Consider the following 20,431-nt stretch of genomic DNA (forward strand, 5'->3'; position numbering starts at 1 on the left):
GATTTGCAGCGGGGTAGAATAAGGTAAAGTCTTACACGCCATAGCCCCGTTACACGACCTTGTGTAAAAAAAAATATATTTTATAAAAATAAAAAGTTAAGAAAGTGAAAGCGGATGATGTGTCTTGTGAGAGAGGGGAAAGGGGGGCGCCTGTCTGTAATTCAGTCGAGTTCGTTAAGGGTGGGAAAATACTAACGAGGGCTCTTAATTAGCGGCAAGGGCCCGTTACCGGCCCGCCGGGGCGTCTCTGTTTGTGTTTGTTTACACTTTCTTTCCCGTCTCTCGAAGGGCCGACGGAGCGTCGGATCGTGTTACTGGGTTTTTTCTTTTTTTTGTTTTTTGTTTTTTTAACGAAGCCCGCCGCCGCTGGCGAAACAAAGCACGGGGCTTCGCGGGACAGGGTTTCCGAAACGTCCCCTCGCGCGGCGAGTCTCCAGGGGGGGGAGGGCTGTCGGAAGGAAGAGGGAGAACAAAAAAAAAAAACTAAACAAAACAACAAAGTCGAAAGAAAGTAAAAGGAGTTGGGGCTCGGATCTTTGTTTTCCCTGTGAAGGAGTGGAACAGGGGGGGGGCAGCTGGGTGTTCTGGGTGGGTGTGTGGGGGGGGGGGGTCTTCCCCGTTAATTTGCGTAAATTGGCCGTGGTGGATGGGGGGGGCAGACTGAGGCGACTCAGGCGAATTTGTGAATGACGGCAGAGGCGCCCTGGAGCGTAGCCACGCGGGGACTGACACGCCCCCCCCTCTCCTGTTGTCTAAGAATACGTGGGCTCATCTCTCCGCAGTCTCCTCTGGTTTTTTTTTTCCCTCTCTGTTTTCTCGGTGGCTCGGTCGGGTGAGAATTCCCAGCAGCAGCTGGGGCGCAGCATCTGGCCGTCCTCGGCGAGCCCTCCGACCGAACCCCGCAGACGTTGTTTATCTCCTAATTGGGCGAGGAGAGCCGAAATTGGAAACAGCAGCCGCGGTGGCCCGCCGGCCCGCTCCCGCGTCACAGACTTACCCGTCCACCCCTGTCCGGGGGGGGGGGACAGGCAGGCAGAGTCAGAGTCACTGCTCACATTCGCTCCCAATGAAAATAGTCCCCCCCCCGCCTTGTTGAAACTGGACTGGCACCAGTAGAGCACAGCTGGTTTACAGAAGGTTTGGAGCGGGGTGGGGGGGGGGGTGTGGATTTGGGGGAGCAGCTGTCTGGCTGTGTGCGGAGCGTGCCCACTGGGTCACAAAAACAACCCCAGCCCTGGCGCCGAGGTCTCTGGCTCGTCGCAGCTGGATCAAAAAAAAACAACCCCCAAACTCCCAGATATGGGATATCACGCTTCCTTCACCAGGCCTTCGCAATCTGCGTAAAAGCTTTTCCCTGGACTGTGGGGCGTTCTCCTCTTTCAGTGCCAGCTGTGTACCCACTGTAGGCTGCGAGTCTCTCCCCTGCCTGCAGTCCCGTCGGGCCTGTCGTCTGGGGTCAGTCAGTGGACCGCGCCCAGGAGAGTCCAGCAGGGATAAGTGGGCCCGCAGTTTCAGGCTGAAGTCTGGTTCCGGGATCTCGGATCCACTCTCTCCGCATCGCCCCGTTCTGCAGGCTGGAGATGGGAAGGGGAGGAGGTAGGGTGATTAAAAACACCCATGATGCAGTGCGCGCGCTCCGCTGGCGCGAAACTGGAACGTTCGGCCGCGGTCCCGCAGACCACGCGCTCGGGCAGGCGGTACGAAACGTCACTGGGGCGAGCTGCCCTGCTCCAACCACGCCCCCTCACCTCTTCGCTCCCCGGTGGACTTACCAGCGGGTTATATCTCACCACGTCCGGGTACAGAATTTGGCGGTTTGAGGAACTCGCCTCGTTCCCGCCTCCGCACAGATCTCACCAGCACACAGAGGCCCTCAGCTCTGGCGTCGATAGCTAGTAAGGGCGACATAGCTCAGGAGGTAAGACCGATTGTCTGGCAGACGGAGGGTTGCCGGTTCAAACCCCGCCCTGGGCGTGTCGAAGTGTCCTTGAGCAAGACACCTAACCCCTAATTGCTCTGGCGAATGAGAGGCATCAATTGTAAAGCGCTTTGGATAAAAGCGCTATATAAATGCAGTCCATTTACCATTTAGTTAGGCCGGACCCAGCAGCCGATGTTCAGCAGGGGACGACGCCTCCGCTCCAAGCCTCTGACGACTCATGGTCTTTGTTTAGCTGCTCGTCACAGGGGAGCGTTCTCCCCGGACTTGAAGATGCTCAGGCTCTGTCCCGTTTCCTCTGTCTGGAATTTTAAAAAATCCCTCTTGTCTCGCACTGGGAGCGGGCTCTGCAGCTTCAGGTCTCATACCGCTGTCATTTTCGGCTTGCCCAGTCCCCCTGAGGCGTTTCGTATCGCTTTGCATCGATTAGCTCGATGTTTTTCGTCGCGGTTCTTGCTGTTGTTGTTTTTATTCACCCTCCAAGAAGAGGTGTTTGAGAGTAAGACTCTGCGGTCTCCTTACCCAGACATTCCTGTCCCGAAACGGTATCCTTTGAGCCTGAGTCACCATGAAATTAAAAAGAGTTTATAATTAAATGGATTTCTCCCGGAGACTCCCCGCTGGGTGAGTTTTCACGCTTCTCTGATCTACAGGTGTGTGCTTATGAGGAAATCGTCCCTCGTACGTTCTAAGAAACCCCCCCCCAAGCTTTGAGGCGCACCAGCCAGACAGGTTCTCAGAACTAATCTGTTGTTATGGTTTAGCGATGTGTGGTAGACTCTTTTTTTTTCGGATTCCTCCAAATATTCCGCCGCGCTCTGAAGAATTTAATCCCGTTCCGTTATCTGTCAATCATGCGTACGGCGGTAATCGACGGCGAGGCCGTTTCCCCCTTTTAACGCTCTGGAATTCCACCGCCACGGGGGAAGCATTTCAGGTCCCGCGAAGTGCGAACGTTTCGAACCGTGAGGTAAATCATACGGACACGGTCGCAAGAAGGTGGGAACGGTCCCCCCAGGGGGCGCTTTACAAAGTGCCGACGCTCGACCGGACGCACGAACACAAACACGACTCGGCCGTCTGTCGGCGAGAGCCTGTCGCCACCGCTGAAACCGCTTGTTCGGAGTTGAGGAATTCGCTGGTCTGGAGTGCGTTTGCACGTCGGCGCCACAAACGAGAGGTCTTGCTGTTCTGTTGCATCAGCCGCGTATTTTATAAGATGGCCCCAACGATGCCCAAAACTGGAACCGTGTAGGCTACCGTTTCTTCTGTCTGCTGAGATGTGTTTAATTTTTCTCTCGCGCGCGGTCAAGGGCACCTTCGCAGCCGGCGGTAAAATTCTGGTTTCTCGACGGCACCCGAAAGCCATCGTCGCACTCCGGCCGAGAAGCCGTCGCAGATGTTTTAATATCGAATACGCTTTCCGAACGGGAACAGACGCTCGATCTGAGACCTGCGAAGGCGGAGAGCCGTGCTCCATCTTGTTCGGGGTTGGGTGCATGTGCACCCCTTAGGATCCGAAGGGCCCTTTGATCGCAGCTTCACCCTGATCCCGCGGCAGGGGGCCACGCCTTTTTTTGCGCCGTTCGCTAGCTTTGGCCAGAATGGCAGCATCTCAGACCGTCCCTTCATAGCCTGTAGGCTAAAAACGCAGCAGGTCGCTCTCTGTGGTGGTCATGGGAAGGTTCTCTGCTCCGTGGTCTGCACATAAGAAATGAGAGGGGAACAAAGCTCACGTATTTCTGGAAGGCACCGCGAGCAAACACTGCACTGACTCTTAAGGCGTGCTCCAAGGTCAGGTCCAAGATATACTGGCTTGGAGTTTCAGTCTGCCCTGCTCTCCTCTCCGTGTGGAATTGCAAAGGCGCCGAGGAAACGCATCTCAGGCGTTCCGGAGAATACCGTCCCGCCAGGCGTGGAAGTTTTGACTGAAATGAGGAAGTTCTTAAAGTGTTATGTTGGGCTGTTGGCCAAAGATGGAAAGATTCCGACCGCAAACATGGTTTAATTAAAGGAAGATAATTTGCTTTGATCATTTGCATAGTTAAGCTGGGGCCTGAACGTACTGTATCCCGGGAACCGTGCCCTCCGGTCTCTTCTTCGTCGACCGAAAATTCCTTTTCGCCGTGAGAGCGTTGTTACGAGGGACGCTCGGTGTCGTGGGCGGATGGGCGTGTTTAGCGAAACCCGAACGCGCTCCTAAGGTTCCCCCCCCTCCCCCCCCCCCCCGGCGCCGCGCTCGTGAGACCGTACGACCGCGTTGTTAGCGCGAGCGCCCGCCAAAGCTGCGATTACAGGCTGTTTTTAAAGGGGGGGGGGGAAGCGGTCGCTCGTCTTCTCCCGCGAGTTCAAGAGAGTGGGCGCGCTAAAAAAAAACAAAAAAACACCGCGGTTACACGCTGTCCTCGAACGCGCACTCAAAATCCGACGAGGTTGAGTCGCCTCGGAGCGCGTCACCAAACCGTATTATGAGCCGGGTCACCCGGTTGAATATTTGCACCACAAAGACGGAAGAAGAAGAAGGAGGAAATGGAAATCCGGCACCAGCCCGGATGCTCTTGAAAAGCCATTAAGGACCGCGCGCTTGGTGGAGATGAGGCGGCGCATTAGGCTGATGCGTACGGTGAATTTGGGCGCATTGTGCATCGTTCGATTTCGCATCGTCATATTTCAGAAGCGGGGCATAAAATGGCAGAAGGGGGGAGTTAGATGCCGGTAATACAGGAACATAATTAAGGAAGGAGAGCTGCCGTATCTTGCATCCTTGATTAATAAGGGCTCAGTGATGCTTTACATGTTCCAGCAACTGTTCTCAGAGAAGACCTGCAGGTAGTAGGAGATAGGGGATGATTGATATGTTTTGCCCCTGTAAATAAAGCATTTCATTAGTTTCATCGAACACTCGTATTTCGGGTTCCAGGGGGGCCTCGCAAGGCTCCGCACTTTCCCCCACACGCTGCGGGCGGTCCGTGCTTGGAACGTTGCGGGGGTCGCCTCGTTGGGCTGCGCTGTTCGCAGAACGCATCGTGTGGAGTTATCGCCCTCGTCTGGGTCTGCCCGCCCCGAGCAGCGGCCCTCACGGCTGGGTCCGCCCCTCTCTGGAACGGCTGCCGCACGTCGCTGGGCGAAGCCCATAAACGCCACCGTCGCGCTGTTAGCCCCATGAGGCTAAACTGTCTGCCTGCGGAGTTCAAATCTGGAATTTAATCTCGTGCCTTGCGTCATGTTTAATCTTTTACCACTGGCGTTTATTTTTTTTATAAGACTGATTCCAGTCTCGCGGTTACTTAAAATTAGTAAAATTAGTTCAAGTGTCACTTGAACCGTACTCTTTTTTTTTTTTGTCATAAATTTATTTAAAATGGTTAAATGGGCTTGGGCATGCTGGGTTTTTCACTGGTGCTACCTTTCAGTGATCATTGTGAATTTATTAGCCATTTATTTTTGTCTGCCATCTGTCCCCCTGCACCCCACCCCCCCCCCCCCCCCCCCCCCCCCCCCCCCCCCACTCCCTCCTTTCTCAGGGCATCATTAAACTTGTCTCATTTTCATTCGTGCTCTCTGTAGGTAGAATTCTGCACTGGTAGAAATTTCAAACTAAAACGAAAGCAGGGCTGTTCTGCGTCGTGTCGTAGAGCCGGATCTCTTCAGCGCGCCGGTGTGAACGAACGTCGGCGTTTCCGCGGCCGCCGCGGTCTCTCCCGGGGCCCTGTAATCTTCCCCCAGCCCGAGCCCTTTCTCCCAGAGGGCCGCTCCCACACAGACGCGAGCGTGAGAAACCCGACCCTCGCTGCCCCTCGCCGCGCCGCGCGCCGGGCTCCCGTCCCGCAATCTGGAAGTGTTTTAGGCGCTAAAAAAAAAAAAAAAAACAGGTCCGGGCTCCCTTTCTCAGCCCCGGCCCCGGATCTGTCTGTGAAGGAGCCGCGGGGTTCCGGCTCGGCTCCTCCGTTTCGGTTTTTTACACGCCGCTCGGGAGACGAAAGGCTCGGGCGGCGAAGGAATGCCGTCGTCCCGCATTTCCTCGCATTTTCGTTTTTTAGGGGGCGTGGCCTTTTTGAGCGCGCGGCTCGGCTGTCTTCAGCTTCGCTCGAGAGCCCGCGCCTCCTCGACGCATCGCGGACATCGTAAGGCGTCTCTGGTGATTAAACGTTGCGCACAAGTATCCCAGTGCATCAATGTACCTAGTTAGGCCAATACGATTACGTTAGTTTTTATTTGGCAGGATTGCTTTTGTCTGATTAGGCAAATGTGATTCCAGTGCTAGTTTGTACTTGGTAGGATTGTTGTTTGCTGAACAAGTTACTCTACAGGGTTGGAGTCCTGATCTATGTGGTCACTTCTGGCACTACGATCTTTACTTCACTCTAGTGTGTTTCTTTTGCACCTCTGCACCTTGAACTAATGCACTTGTTGTACGTCGCTCTGGATAAGAGCGTCTGCTAAATGCCTGTAATGTAATGTAATAATGTAATGCATCGGTCACACGGGTCTGTTTTCTCCTTATGCGAAACCCTGTGTATTCCTCCAGCTCCGTGTTGTGTGTTCATTTCCACACCATCAGTAACGGGCACGCCGTACACCTTTTCAAAATGAAAAGGAGGTCGCGGCGCCGCACTCCGGAGTCCTGTATCGATCACCGCGGGAGACTGAAGTATATGAGTGTCATGGTTCCCTCTTTAATTTGATGGAGGATCTTGATGTGGGATGACTTGATCACGGAGACTCCTGACCACTTAATAATGCTACGCTCACACCGCACTGTATCAGTAATCCACCAGAAGGGACAGTACTGGATCATTACTCACATAGAGATTGGATGCACAGTCTGGGGAATCGGATATCACCTGTCACTGAGAAGGAGAAGCAGCCAACGCAGGGCTAAGAGGTTGTGCTGATCTTTTATATTGATTATGATGCATGCCTCTCTTGTAGCTGTTACTGTCATTGTTTCATATAGCCATATAAACGTTGCAGAAACCTCTGTAATGCATTACAATGACCACAATGTATATGTAGCTGTCTCTCACATAATCAGCCGGGCCTTCTGTGATTTGCAGTCTTCATTCCCCTGCTAATCGGAGTCCTACAGTATCTCTTCTCCTCTCCTTTAGGGCCAAGCACTAGCACTAGTTTCTACAAGCATTTCTCCAAGTTACACGCACCAATACAAGCTGTGATACGAAGCAGTTATGAGAAGGTTCACGTCCTTACGGCAGGGGTGTTCCTCGCTGTTTCACGGGAGAAGTTTAATGGCGTGTGATCTGTCCAGGTTGCCCCCCCCTGAAGCTGAAGCAGCATGATTCCACCCCACGTGATTCGCCACCTTTGTTCGGCAGGGGGAGGTCGCGACGCCGCCGCGGGCTGTTTGTTCATTGGCCGATGTGTTGGGGCCCGTTGCCCCCTCATTTGTCGTAAATGCAAACGGGTCGGGGCACAGGGGTGAATCTGGATCTGTTTTTTTGCCTAGAGAATTTTTTTTTCCAGGCTCTTCCAGTCCTTCATTGGGCTGTAAAGATTCGCTGGGTCTCGTGTTTTCAATGTTCCCGTGTTCTTAGAGGCCACGCTGAGACAGAAAGAGGACGCTGCGTGTAAACGGAGACACCTGAAGCTCACGGAAGGACTTTGGTGTCGGTCCCTAATGAGCGCCCAGAGAGTCCTCTGCCAATTAACAACCCAATTAAATACGATCGCGACCGTTTGAAATGTGACTCATCTTTGGGGCCCAGTCCAAAATGCGGTTTTATTGAGTTTTAACTTCTAGCAGCTCTGTCAAGAATATATGCAGTTCAGTACTTTTTTTTACACATCTTAATATTTTTCTCAATTTTATCGCACTGGAATGGAAATTATGTCACTCAACTGACTGGTCTGGACCTGTGTGGTGTGGGGTGTTGTGAAAGTACACACTGTGGGCTTCACCAATTAGCCAAGAGGAAAAGTGATTGTAATCTATATAGGTTCTCTCTGTAAGCCTCCAATATCCCACAATGCTTTGCGATACAGGTCTTCATCTCAAATCAACCGAGCAAACATGAAGCGCACGCTCTTAGTTTGTCTCAGCGTCAACACCTGAGGAGGGTCGTTTTGAGTAAAGGAACCCAGTGGAGAGGCCCCTTTCTTTATTTTGTTTTCTTTGTTGAGATTGCTGTTGCGTACTGTATACTTTTGAGGGTACATAAGGAAATAACCAAGCTGCAGTTGCTTTCCCTTTGAATCACAGCACTCCATTTTCCCCCTCGGCCGCGTTTCGAAATGAAAAATATTTTTGACAGGCGGCGTCACATTTATTGGTAGATAAAATCGCTTAAATGTTTTTGTTTGTCGTTCCCGTGTTCGTGTTTGCTTTGTGACTTAATTCCCATGGGGCTTCGAGTTCTTCGTCTCTCGCCCTCTGGAAGCTGGCTTAGTGTGTGCGCTCCCAACAGCTCCCTTCATGACGTTATCAGAGTAAACGATCGCGTTTTATTGTTCGCTGGAAAGAAGACAGGAAATTTTTGATTTGGAGAATAGATCAGAATAAAATGGAGAACAACGGTAGGGTTTCGCCACAGTGATTTTAAGCGGCGCTCGATCGCAGCTCGCCTCCCAGTTCAGCGCCCGTGGCGATTCTCCTCGACCCGAACGCTGTATAAAACGTGCTTTTCTTCTAGAAGGTTCAGGTGAACCCGCCGCCACAGTTAGACTCACTCCAGCCCCTTTCATGTTGCGGCCGTATCTCTAGTGCTTATGAAGTGGAACCTCTTTCCACCACCGCTCCCCTGAGGCTAGCCTAGCTTCACAGCCTCAGCTTCCAGACGCTAGCGGACTGACCCATCAGACAGAAACTGTCGAGTTATTTTCCTGAGAGGAGAGATGAATAATCTATCGGGAAGCGCAAAATATGAAAAGTTCCCAGCACTTCGCGAGACCTGATTACCTCAAACAAATGTTTGCGTGAACTTTCGTAGGCTGCAAGGCGGAAGTACTGACAAGTGGGCCGCTCAAACAATGTCTCAGACTTTGAAGTAGGTTATTTCTCGAACTCTGCTGAAGTACTTACAATTCAGAAGTACACTTCCAGAAACCTTAATCCTTCTGTCATAAAATAAGGGAGTAAATAAAATCTGAAAGATTGGGCACTTCCTGTACTGCCAAAACAAGTGCATAAGGGTATTGAATAACCCAGTGAGAAAGCTGAAAGTATAAAGCTTGAAAGATATTTGAAAGCTCTGCTTCTGCATAACTGAGTCTGTTTATGTGTAACCAGAGCCATTACCAGGAAATCGTCTTTATAGATCTTCTCGGCGTTAACCTGTACTGCGCTGCAAAGCTCATAGCGCCAGTTTTCACCACCGGGGCTCGGGAACTGGACCGTCGTGTTGGTTTGAACCTAGAGGCGGTGGGATAAGCATCCATGAGAAAACGCAGTGACATGAACTGCAGACTTGTGTTCCGCATGAGAAGCCGTGTAACAGCGGGCGCTTAGAGTCGCATTTAGAATGTCTTGCCCACAAATTGGCGCTGCTGTTTCTCTCTTACAGCTCTGGGGTCTTTTTTTGTTAACCCTGAAAATAGGCCTGCGCTATTTTCACAAGGAAAGAAGCCTTGAAAACTGTGCGCGTCGTTCGGCGTCTTACAGTAAATTACGATTCTGAAAGTAACCCAACCTGCATCCGTGCGCATTTCCGCTTGTTTTTCCATAAACTAGCGAGCGTTCCCGACACAATTCCCTGTCGTACCCGAAGTTTGTTTGTGAAGCTACGCATCGCCTAAGCACGCACTCGTTTCTGCTATCCCCTTAATGGCTCTTCTTGAGGCAGTAATCTGCCTTTGATTCGTTCTCAGAAGCGGGCGCTTTGTTGGGGCTCACGTGCGGCTCACGGGGTTTGGTAAAAGGGCCCCGATCCCGGGGCCCGGGCCCCTGTTTAATGTGTTACCGCGCAACAGAAGGCGAGGCAACAATGGCCCCGCAGATCCTTCAAAGGCTCGGGGCCGGCCCCCCCTCCGCATTCCGCGCATTCCAGGCGCCGCGTAGAGGTTGGGAACCGTCTCCCGAGGGGGGGGGGAGGGGGGCGCCGGGGAAAAAACCACCCCCTGTCCCGCCGGCCCAACCCCTCTGTCCTGGTCTGGTTGGGCCAGTTGCCATGGCGATAAGAGATTCGGGGCGCGCTGTGCCAGGCGGCACACCTGCTCTCGGCGCTCCCGATGCCAGGGAGCAGGTGAGCGGCAGAATATTAGGAGTCGCCAATCGACCATCGGGGCCTCAAAGGACTTTTTATTTTTTATTCCCTCCCCGCCACCAGTGCAAATATTTACTTGTCGTAAACTCGCCGATAAAGGCAGTTTTTTTTCCTAGCGTGCCTGACGAGATCCAGATGCTCCTCAAACGGCCCTCTGAGCGGCAGTCTCTGCGCTCCCGCGCGCCTTCTGAGAGTCCCCTAACGGCCGGGCGCTGATCGGGGCGCAGCGACGCCAAACACCTGCGGTTCCTGGGCCGCGTTAGCGCCCGTTAGCGCCCATTAGCGCCGCGTCATCCTCTTTCCAGACCGCTAGTTCAGCGGCGCGAGGGTCCGCCCGAAATTGTGCGTTCTCACCGCTCTCGTTTCGTTTTTCCCCTCCCTACCCACCCGTTTAATTTAGTTCTTCCGAAAGACCTTGTTTGATCTCAGTCTGACGGTTGACCCTCTGTTCGCGTTGATGTTCGGTCTGTAAATGTCAAACGCGCGCGTTCCCCGTGAGTTCAGTATTGCATGAGGTGGGCTGCGTTCCGTGCGCAGTGTGTAAGCGTCATTCCCAGTTTTTTTGTTTTTTTTCCCCCCCCACCTAAATTTTGGACACTATTCAAATCATTAGTTATCCTCTCATCCTGCATATCATTTACATCTTTGTGGGATTTTAATTCATTTCAAGACCGGAAATGGAATTGAACTATAAACCAGTTCTTTCACTGAAATGTCCTCAGAACATTGAGGGCATTTATTTTTCAGTTAAGTTAATGAATTGAATTCCAGTTCGTTTCCTGAATGGACGCATTTCAGATTTAATCAGCCCCAGCCCTGGGTAGTTCTACAGCACGCTGTGTAAGTATTGCTTTTATGAAACAGGCAAAAAAGAAATGGAGATTATAGTTTTTTCGAGGGAACGTGAATGAGAACGTAGATTCTTCTATGAGTTCATGTGGCTTTTTCTTTGATATGGAAATAGCTTTTTATGTTCACATATTGGTCGTAGTGTTTTGGGGTGGGCCTTTGTGGAGTGAACCAAGCCAGGGACTTTCCTGCTTTGTCCTTTGAACCAGAGTGCAGGTTCCCTGGGGATGTTGGTGGGTGTGTTTGGGCATCACAGTACATGTCCTGCCTCTCTAAACTCCATCCCATTGTCTGCTGCTCACACACACACAGCACTCTGTATAGACGCCACATACCTCCCTTCAGTTAGATTTTTTTTTTCCTTTGGGTGAATTAAAGTAATCTATGTATTCTCAGAGATAGTAGCCTATTCTTTATGGTTAATTAAAATCGGAAGAGAAGAATTTCAGAGAAAGTTCAAAAAATAATTGCACACAGCTGTTTAAAACACTGTATCCACTGTTCCGCTGGCGTTGGGGGCAGATTTTGAGCAGACTCTGTTGCCAAGGGCGTTTTCATCACCCTTAATGAAGTCTTCGCAAAAAAAACGGTATCTGTGGCTCATATTATCACGCAGAACATCAGCATTGGAGAGATGTTTCTGCTGTCTCTCTAACTCATAGCTGAGCATTTATCATGCTGGTTGCTAAGACTGTTGATCACTCTCTTGACCATGTAGTACCATGGTCTTTATCAGACCATTTTAAAACGGTGGAACTGATACATTAGCCTGACTGTGCTACATGGAGGTGGTGTCAGATCTGTGCCTTACAAGGTGCTCAGATAACCTTACAAGTATTGTATGAGTCCGTTGAGTCCAAAATGCAAAAGTGTCAAAGTCTTGCCCATATTATTGGAAGCATACCATTAAAATATTAGGAATGTTTTGTAGCTTGATGTGAATGTGGATATCTGTGGCAAAATGTTTGTTGCATATTTATTCAAAAATGTTAAATCTGTCAAAGCAGTCAGTTGAGCAGCCCCTTTTGATGGCATTCATAGTATTTATTCTAATTATGACAGAATTTGAAGGGAGGAAGGCTAGAAAATTTGACCAAGTAAAAGCAGAAATATTGTTTTGTAAATGGAAACATTTAAGGTGTAACAGGGATGAGACAGAATGTTTTTAACCGTGAAATGCTAATTTATTTCTGTAATCAGAAGTCAGGTACTAAAAAACTGCAAAATTATTTCTCATTAATATTAATATAGCGCAAAGCCCTGCACAGAACAGATAAGTCATAGATATTATTCATGTTCCTGTAGAGAAATGTGAGTTGAATGCAAGTCTTTTTGCCGTGAGTCATTATTAACACAGAACCAGACTCGCATACTGTGAGGGGGAAAAACCTTACATTTCATTGTTTCATTATTCGGTTAAGTATTCTTAGGTAAGTGTCAAATTAACATAAAAGTACATCCCTTGATTTAAGTGCAAGTCACTAAAAGAACTTCGCCTGAAATGCACCTGCCATCCTGGGCATCTGAACCCTGTTTACAGTAGGGTGGTTTGCTTTTCTTTAATTTACTTTCCGGTGCTCAGATATTTAGAGGTGGTGAGTGGCTCGGAGCTGCGGGCAGTCACGTGTGGTAAAGCTCGTGCCCTTTGGGCTTGCTTGTGTTTAGCTTCTCTGTCCCGGTTTATGCACGTTGTGTTTTGTAAACAGTAGCTGGAACTGGGATGCGAAACTGTGACCAATGCAAGGAGTGGATTTTGCTGGCATTTAAACAATGGAAACCACCACAACATTGTTGGCAACCAGTCTGTTGGGGTGGGAGGAGGGGGCGTTACCATCCGTTTTATTTTTTTAATTTTTTTTTTGGTCGGGCCATTTTGTTGAAAGCGATTGTGCTGTTGCTGAATGTCTGTCCGTTAACCCTTACCTACGAGTCCAGGCACATTCCCTAAATTGTATGCCTGCAGGGCAGTTCTGTTCTTTGCTGTTTTTCTCTAGATCATAATTTACGTTTCCCCCTTCTCTCGGCTCAAACGGCGCAAAATGCCCGACATTCTTCTCTTCCCTGCCCTTTATTTAAAGAAGAAAAGTCAAGTTGGGTGCAACAGGAGGATTGCTTTCTAATAAATGACACAAAGCAAAGCCGTTTCTTTATTACTTAGAGAAGTTGTCAGAATACCAATGAGGTATTTAGACACTTCTGTTTAACGAGCAGTTTCAGTACTCTCTTTGTGCTTTATTTTCTCTTTTTCTGAATCATTTAATGTTGACTTTATCTGTCAACATTAAATGATATTTCACAGACTTCCAGGCGCTGCCGTCAACAGTAAAGTACATTTTAAAATTAAAATCAATTTGGAGAAGTCTGGCGCCTTTCCTCATGAAGCTTACAATATATATTGGAGATCTATAAATTGAATTAAACATCTATATGATTTAAACGTTTTTTAAACGTATGTTTACATGATGTGTCTTTACATAGTAGTTTGACAGTGTGTAGCCTAGGTCTGTACCAAATGAATTATCATACATGTAGCCCATTCCCCATTACAGCATAAATACAAAAATGAATGTTCATTCGGTATTTCCTTTGAAAGCGAGATGAAAACATAATTTTCAGAAGTAACAATGTCCTGGTGATCAAATAACCTCCATTGAAGGTGCCGACGCTACTTTTGTTGTTCCGATTAGTTTGTTAAAATGCTAACCTTCCACTACCGGACGAACTTTGCAGCAGATGAGGAACACAGTGAAAATGCCACGCGCGCAGTGATGGGTGGAATAATAGGATGCAGGGCGGAGTGGTGGGGGTTTGGGGGCAACACTTTAGAGACCATGTTCAGTTATTGTCAATCCATGCAGAATGTTGCATCGTGTTTTCCCCCCTGCTCAGTGTTTTACTATCAGGCGCTTCTGCAGTCGCTCGCAGTCCCTAGGTTGTGTTCATTTAATTGATGTACTGCGCATAGCGTGGACGCTTGGACTGCACCATTCGCTTCCTCACCGCCGGGGAAGATGGGAGTCGAACCCCCAGCTGAAAACGGCAGAGCAGAGGCTTAAAGCGAGCACGATCCTCCCCTTTCTCTATGACCCCCCTTCTTCCCTCCTTCCTTCCGACACCACCTCTGCTTTCTTCTCGCTATCCCTCCCCTTATTATCCTCCCGGAGTCCTCGGGGGCTGGCAGTTGTGAGAGAACTGCTGAATTGTTACCGAGCGTCTGTTGGTGTCACTGCGAAGCTCTCTCATTGCCGGGTTCTGAAATTCGCCTCTGCTTTCGGTGACGTGCCCGAGCATGTTCACATCAGAGATAGTGTCGAATCTACCTGAGTGTGTACTTCTCAACCGCTGCCAGAGAATACCTACCAGGCACAGAGACTGGGGCTTCAGATACTCGCAGTGAAGAAAACCACACAGGATTACAACGATGGGGTTCTACGGCACTTTAAAGATGATCTTTTATAAAGTGAGTTAGTGGTTTTTTACCGTTTTATATCCGCGTCCAGTTAGCGAACTGCGCATCGCAGTAGATGATTTTCCGCATTTTTTTCAGCCTTAGCCGTAATCGACATCGTGTAGCCTTTGGTTGTGAGGTCCTTGCATAATTTTAATCACGATCGGCATATTTACTTAGCTGTCCATTAAATATAAATCCTTGGTATGGCGTTGCGGTAGCTATAACTGCTTTAAATGCCAGACTTCCTTAAAATGTATGCATTTGAGCTGGCCAGAATTAGATGATTTCTGTCTGTATCCGTGGCTTAAGTAGCAGCGAGGACCTCGGGAATTTAGATCCGTAGATCAAGGGCATTGATTTCATACTGAAAAGAAAAAAAGACGCGAGGTCGTTTCTTGATGCGATTTATTTAAATTGTGCGATTCTGCCAAATCATTCTCCCGTAATGTCTATGCTACTGCACCTGCGTGCTACGGTATATGGACGAGAGATCCGGCACATCAGCACTTTACTGCACGGATGCTCATACAACACCCCTCGCATGGGACCATATAGGATATCTGCAAAGATTTTAAATGGTCTTTTCCTTGACGTGACCGGGCGCGGTTTGAGGAAATTAACACCACATTGTAATGTGTTCAGCGTGGTGTTAAAGCACCCCTCCGCCAACAGGCAGCTGCCATGGTTGCTTCTGTCATGTGCAGCAAAGATGTTCATTATTTCCCGTAATCGCCTGTGCTTATTCGGTCGTTCGCAGTATTGGGTGTGTTGAACGAGTCCTTGACACATTGAAACAAATTTTCCTTTCGCCTTTAGCACATTTTGGGCTATCACAAAAGAGCAAAATAATGCTTATTACTGTGTGTGCCATGTTCCATTGCGCAAGTTACCGCGGAGATGTCGGTCCTGCTGTGCGTGAGATTTCGAAGTGGTGTTTGAAGTATGGACTCGAAGCCTTCCCCATACAGCCTGTTGAAGAATCTCGATGTTGCTGACAGACTATGACAGGCTATCATAGGCCTACGTGGTTAATAGCTAGTGCAACATATATGTCTCTTCCATATATACGAAAATATTTATTTTCCAGTTTTTTATAAGTTTGTTTAAGAAACATATCCGTCAACTTGGTCCAAGTGCATTATCTCTCCAAACGAATCGCGCTTGCGCAATCAGTGGAAATGTTTAATGTAATATTGGAAACGTGTTCAAGGTAAACGTGCCTTTTCTGCACCCAGATGACTTCAGAACCTGATTTCTAGGTTCCAGAACGTAATCTATTTTAAAACGTGTTGCGACGAGGAAGCAGCGTGTGATGTTACGGAGGAGCTGTCTGAGCAGGGACACTCCCCGCCCTTTCTGCTCGCTGCGTTTAGACATTTTCCGCACGTCCCTGAGAAAATACGCTTCCGAATCCGCAGCTGGTGGAAATTCTGTTTTTCGTGTAATGCTAACACATTTCTCCATCACCATCTAGTCATTTTACCTTTCCGTGTCCTCATTTTAGTGAACTACAGATTGCCCATGATGTGCATGTGCTTGCTCATAAGCAATTAACAATAAAAAAACACTTATTTTAGTTGAAAATGCATGTATATGCTCTGTATTCTCTCCGGCTGTTGATTTCAGGTCTCAATATTTTTGGGCTTAAATAAGCGGGGGGTCGATGCGTATTCTGTCTGTACAAATTGTTGCGGATTTAGCATAGGAAATTACATCCCTCGCTGTTGACTACTTAGATTTTGGTTCCCAGGGGATCGGTATGCACAATGCCGTTCCCAGTGTAGCTGAAATTGCATAGCCTAACCATCTGTGACCAAACACTCATATTCTGTAATGACCACCACGGAAAACCTTTTTCATGTCTGAATCTTCAGTAAAGCACTGTGAGGAAAGCGTGTTGGCCTTTAAATGCCAAGTAAAACTGCCATTTAATTTTATTTCTAGTTTGGTTACGCAATTCAGGTGCTGATAGGAGGGTCCATCGAACATTCAGCCTATAGAATTAATCCTCTTAGAGATACAACCATGATAGCTGGGCTTCTCTCTCTCTTATTCATTCACTCAATGGGTATATACAGTATAGGTGATATTTAGCCGTCGTTGATTTTAATAAGGACAGCAACCAAGTAGGCTAATTTATACTTCACCATTTTCGCACACCTGTTAACATTACTATACTATACTTGCCAACCACGGAGTTCCTCTGTCATATTTATGTTGGAGCAAGAATTTTTGTCATTGTTCATTTTGAATGCTTCACAGAGAAAAGGAGTTAATGGTCCATTATGTAAGCAGCATGCAGGCGAGGCTTGTACGTGTAGGAAATCCCCTGACGTGCCCTTGTGTCTCTACCACGCGTCTGAAGGAGGGAGGTTTCAGGAGCCCTGCAGTTCCTCATTGCTATTAAGGTTGGGAGAGGTGCGCAAACGGCACGTTACAGCGAAGCTTATGGGTGCCTTAGCTCAAGAGCACTCTTCCCTATTCCCTTTCATCTCCGTTCTCCTTTCTCTCGCTCGGTCTCGCCCTCTCTTCTTCCTCACCCCCTTTTTTTCTCCTCGAAGCTCGTCGTCGCGGTGAGGTCACGGCCCTTCGAGAACGGGCGCGGGTTTTGGCGGCGGCTAACCCGACCAGTCGAACCGCCTGACAAAACGAGCGAGCGACTTCCTTCGGCAGGAAAGGGAACGTTTGAACAGCCCGTAAATAACGAAGTTCTCTCGCCGCCGCGCGGAAAACGCGCTCGAGGGCCCGTCCGGCGACGCTCGTCTCGCGTCTGCGGTGGCGGTAACGAGGCGTTCGCGTACGCCCGCCGGGACCGAGGCTCTACTGATGTGCCCGTGCCCTTGATTTACGACTGCTCTTACCCCGCCCCCCCCCCCCCGCCCGTCACTCATACTTTGAAGGGCGCTTTAATCAGAACCCCAGGCCTGTCAACACTGAGGCTTCTTCTCTGAGAACACGTGCCCCCCGGTGTCCTCATCATCCAATCGTCTGCAGAGTGGGGGGGTGCCAAGCCCCCATTTTTACCCCGTGCTTCCCGTGTGACGCTCCTGTCTTTTGTACTGGCGTGCTGACGCCTCGGAAATCCACCATCACCCCTAGTAACAGCGACAGACCGAACGTCTCTCAGTTTCTACCTCAGCATCTTGCCAAGCTTGTTTAGGCTAGACGAGGCAAGCTTATTTGTATAGCACCTTTCACACACACAGTGGAATTTCGAAACGCTTGTTTAGCACAAGGCTGATCGCTACAGTCTCACCGCTGTTGTCAGAGGAGCGGTGAAATGTGCTCTGGGCTGCAGTTGCATTGTGGGAAAGCGGTTGGGAGGAGCAGACCCGCTGTCCGGAGTTTCCCTCTGTGACATCACTGTCGGTATCCGGCCGCGTTCCATCCTGGAAACCACGCACGGGCACCCCGGTGAGTCTTCATCAGCTAGGGACTTGGACAGGGATTTCCTTGGACAGGCCTGAGAGGAGAGTCCCAAACAGCTTTTGATTGGCCCACATCCTCTTAGGAGAGTCCCTTATGGCTTGTGATTGGGCCACATTCCCTGACAAGAGTCCCAAATGGCTTCTGATTGGCCCACTTTCTCAGAGAAGAGTCCCAAACACTTTGAGTGGCCTACGGCCCACGTCCTGCATAAAGTGGGACTGAAGTCCAGTGAGACAGCAAATAAATTTCATATGTAACTGCTTCCCAAAAATACTGCTTTTTTCCTCCCTGAATGTGGTGTTCTTGTGTGAGTGGACAGTGTAGGCTTTGTGTGGTGGCGTATCTAGGGTGGAACTATGCACTGAGGCAGGCGACAAGGGGCTTTGATGGTGTGTGTGTGTGTGTATGTGCTTGTGTGCACGTGTGTGTGTGCATGCCTGTTCCCATGCTTGTGTCTGAGTGGGTGTATGTGTACCGCAGGTCTGTGTGTGTGTGTGTGTGTGTGTGTGTGTGGTTTGTATGTGCATCTGTTTGTGTGTATGTATGTTTGGTGTTTGTTTGGGTGTTTGTGTGCGTGTGTTTGCGTGTTTGCTTGTGGATGTTTTTGAGGCAGAGAGAGCGAGAGAGAGAGAGAGAGAGAGAGGGCACAGTGAAGAATGGGCTGCTCTATTTCCCTCCCTGAGCAGCAGTATAAATCAAGCGGGTGTCTGGTGCCGGGGGTGCAGTCTGCAGGCAGCCCTGTCGCTGTGGAGTCCTGCAAATCAAAGCGACAGCGTTTCCCGTACGCGGCCTTCACAGACTCCGCCCCTCCCCCCCCCCACTGCAGGCCTTTACAGCCCTCGCCCCCCCCCCTCCTGGCAGAACCAGGAACCAGGGTCCCTATCCCCCCCCCCAACGGGTGGAGGAAGGCTCTCCACGCCGCAGAACGAATTCACCTAGAAAGATGGGCTCTGTGCCTAATGCCATATATCAGTTTCCCACCTTGGCCCAGCTGTTCATTTAGGATCTTTCTATTTTTGGTTCACTTTACCTGGAACACCCACTTCACAAAATGGCTCCCGATTATCGCTTTAAAATGTTATGTGCCCACATCAGCGTTACATGGCCAGTGCCCTTTTCTGTTGGGAAGTGATACAGGGATCCAAACAGACCCCTCAGGCTACACGCCGCAGTCGGAAAGGGTTGACTGTCTCCGTGTGGCTTTGGGCTTTGTGAAGCTGGTAGACCAGTGAACGGCCGTCATAAGGGGGGGTGAATGGGGTGGGGGGGGGGGTGGTTTAAACAGCGAGGGGCAGCCCCGGGCGTTCTTCGGTGTTTGCTTAGCGAAGAGGCGGCGTGCTCCAGCGTAGATTTGTTTGCGTTCCTCTGCGATCGATCGACCGTTGGTCAGCCTCAGGCCCCCCCCCCCCGGTCAGATGTAAATCAGCGGTAGTCCCTGGTCCGTTAAGCGGTCAGGTGTAAATCTCAGGTGGTTTCGGCGGCAGCGCTCGCGGTCCGCCCTCCGTGCTCCTCTTGACCGCTCCGTTCTCCTCTTTTGTCTTGCAGATGAAGAGAAAGCTGGACCATGGCCCCGAGGTCCGGTCTTTCCCTTCAGGGAAGAAGCCCTGCAAAGGCTCGGAATACCCAAGGTAACCCCCGCCCCTCACAAACCCACTCACCCACCCCCCACCCTCACAAACCCACTCACCCGCCCCCCACCCCTCACAAACGCATTCACCGTTACCTAGCACAGACCAAACAAACCTGGCTGTCCCAAGAGCCATCCACGCCCACCTTATTCGCATCGGTGTGCGAGAGGCTACCTGGAAGAGCCCATTCACACAGTCTGTCTAATGCGCATGTTAGTGAGCGCGTGCAAGGCCAGGGCTTGTGGGAGCAGCGAGCGTGGGCGCTGCTTTTCCGCTTATTTTTCGGGCGGGGGGCACGCTGCTGTGTCGCGGTAACTCCGCGGCCTTGCGGGGACGGAGGGGGTCGCTGGAACGGCCCGCACACCCACGGCTACGCTGCTCGAGGGAGGCAGAGGAGTGTGGGAGAGCGTCACCGGCCTGGAGTAAAACATGGAGAAATATTACAGGAGAAAATGGAGGTGGTGGAAATGATGGAAAAATTCCAGGGAAAACACCCCCCCCCCCTTCCCATGGCCCCCCACACTACTCAACCGCTGCTACCTTAAAGTCTCGCGATCTCGGGAAAACGAAAGGCCGCATTGTTCTCACAACCCACAATTCTCAGGGGCAGTCGGGGAGAGGATATCGCGGCTGGTAAGCCCGACGGGTTTCTAAAAACGATCACGTGAGCTCTTCCGACGCGTCTGCCCCGCCTGGGTGAAAAGGCTTTATTGAGGAAACGCCTCCATCCAAAGGAGGAGTGCGGATGCCTCCCTGCCCTCCCCTCCCCTCCGCGGGAGTGATGCGACCGCGGGGGGGTGCTGCCCTGGTCCCGTACGGATTGCGTAGCTCCGGATCCAGGCGGGAGGGAACGGACGATCGGGTATCCGAGCGATCGATCGATTCCTGGTTCGCAGACAGAGACTGACGGACTGTC

The 20,431-nt window shown here is 50.3% G+C and overlaps 1 protein-coding gene across 3 annotated transcripts in view; it reads left to right on the forward strand.

Annotated features, from left to right (window-relative positions):
- Nucleotides 1-20,431, forward strand: part of LOC135259819 (F-box/WD repeat-containing protein 7) — a 144,106-nt gene that overhangs the window by 99,877 nt on the left and 23,798 nt on the right. For 2 of the 3 annotated variants that reach the window (XM_064344586.1, XM_064344587.1), the window contains exon 4: nucleotides 19,433-19,515. In XM_064344586.1, the coding sequence (XP_064200656.1) occupies nucleotides 19,433-19,515 (83 nt within the window). Of the gene's footprint in view, nucleotides 1-14,018; nucleotides 14,468-19,432; nucleotides 19,516-20,431 lie in introns of those variants that run through there. The other variant, XM_064344588.1, reaches the window with a different exon arrangement.

This window comes from Anguilla rostrata, chromosome 7 (genome assembly GCF_018555375.3).
Source record: "Anguilla rostrata isolate EN2019 chromosome 7, ASM1855537v3, whole genome shotgun sequence".
NCBI lineage: Eukaryota > Metazoa > Chordata > Actinopteri > Anguilliformes > Anguillidae > Anguilla > Anguilla rostrata.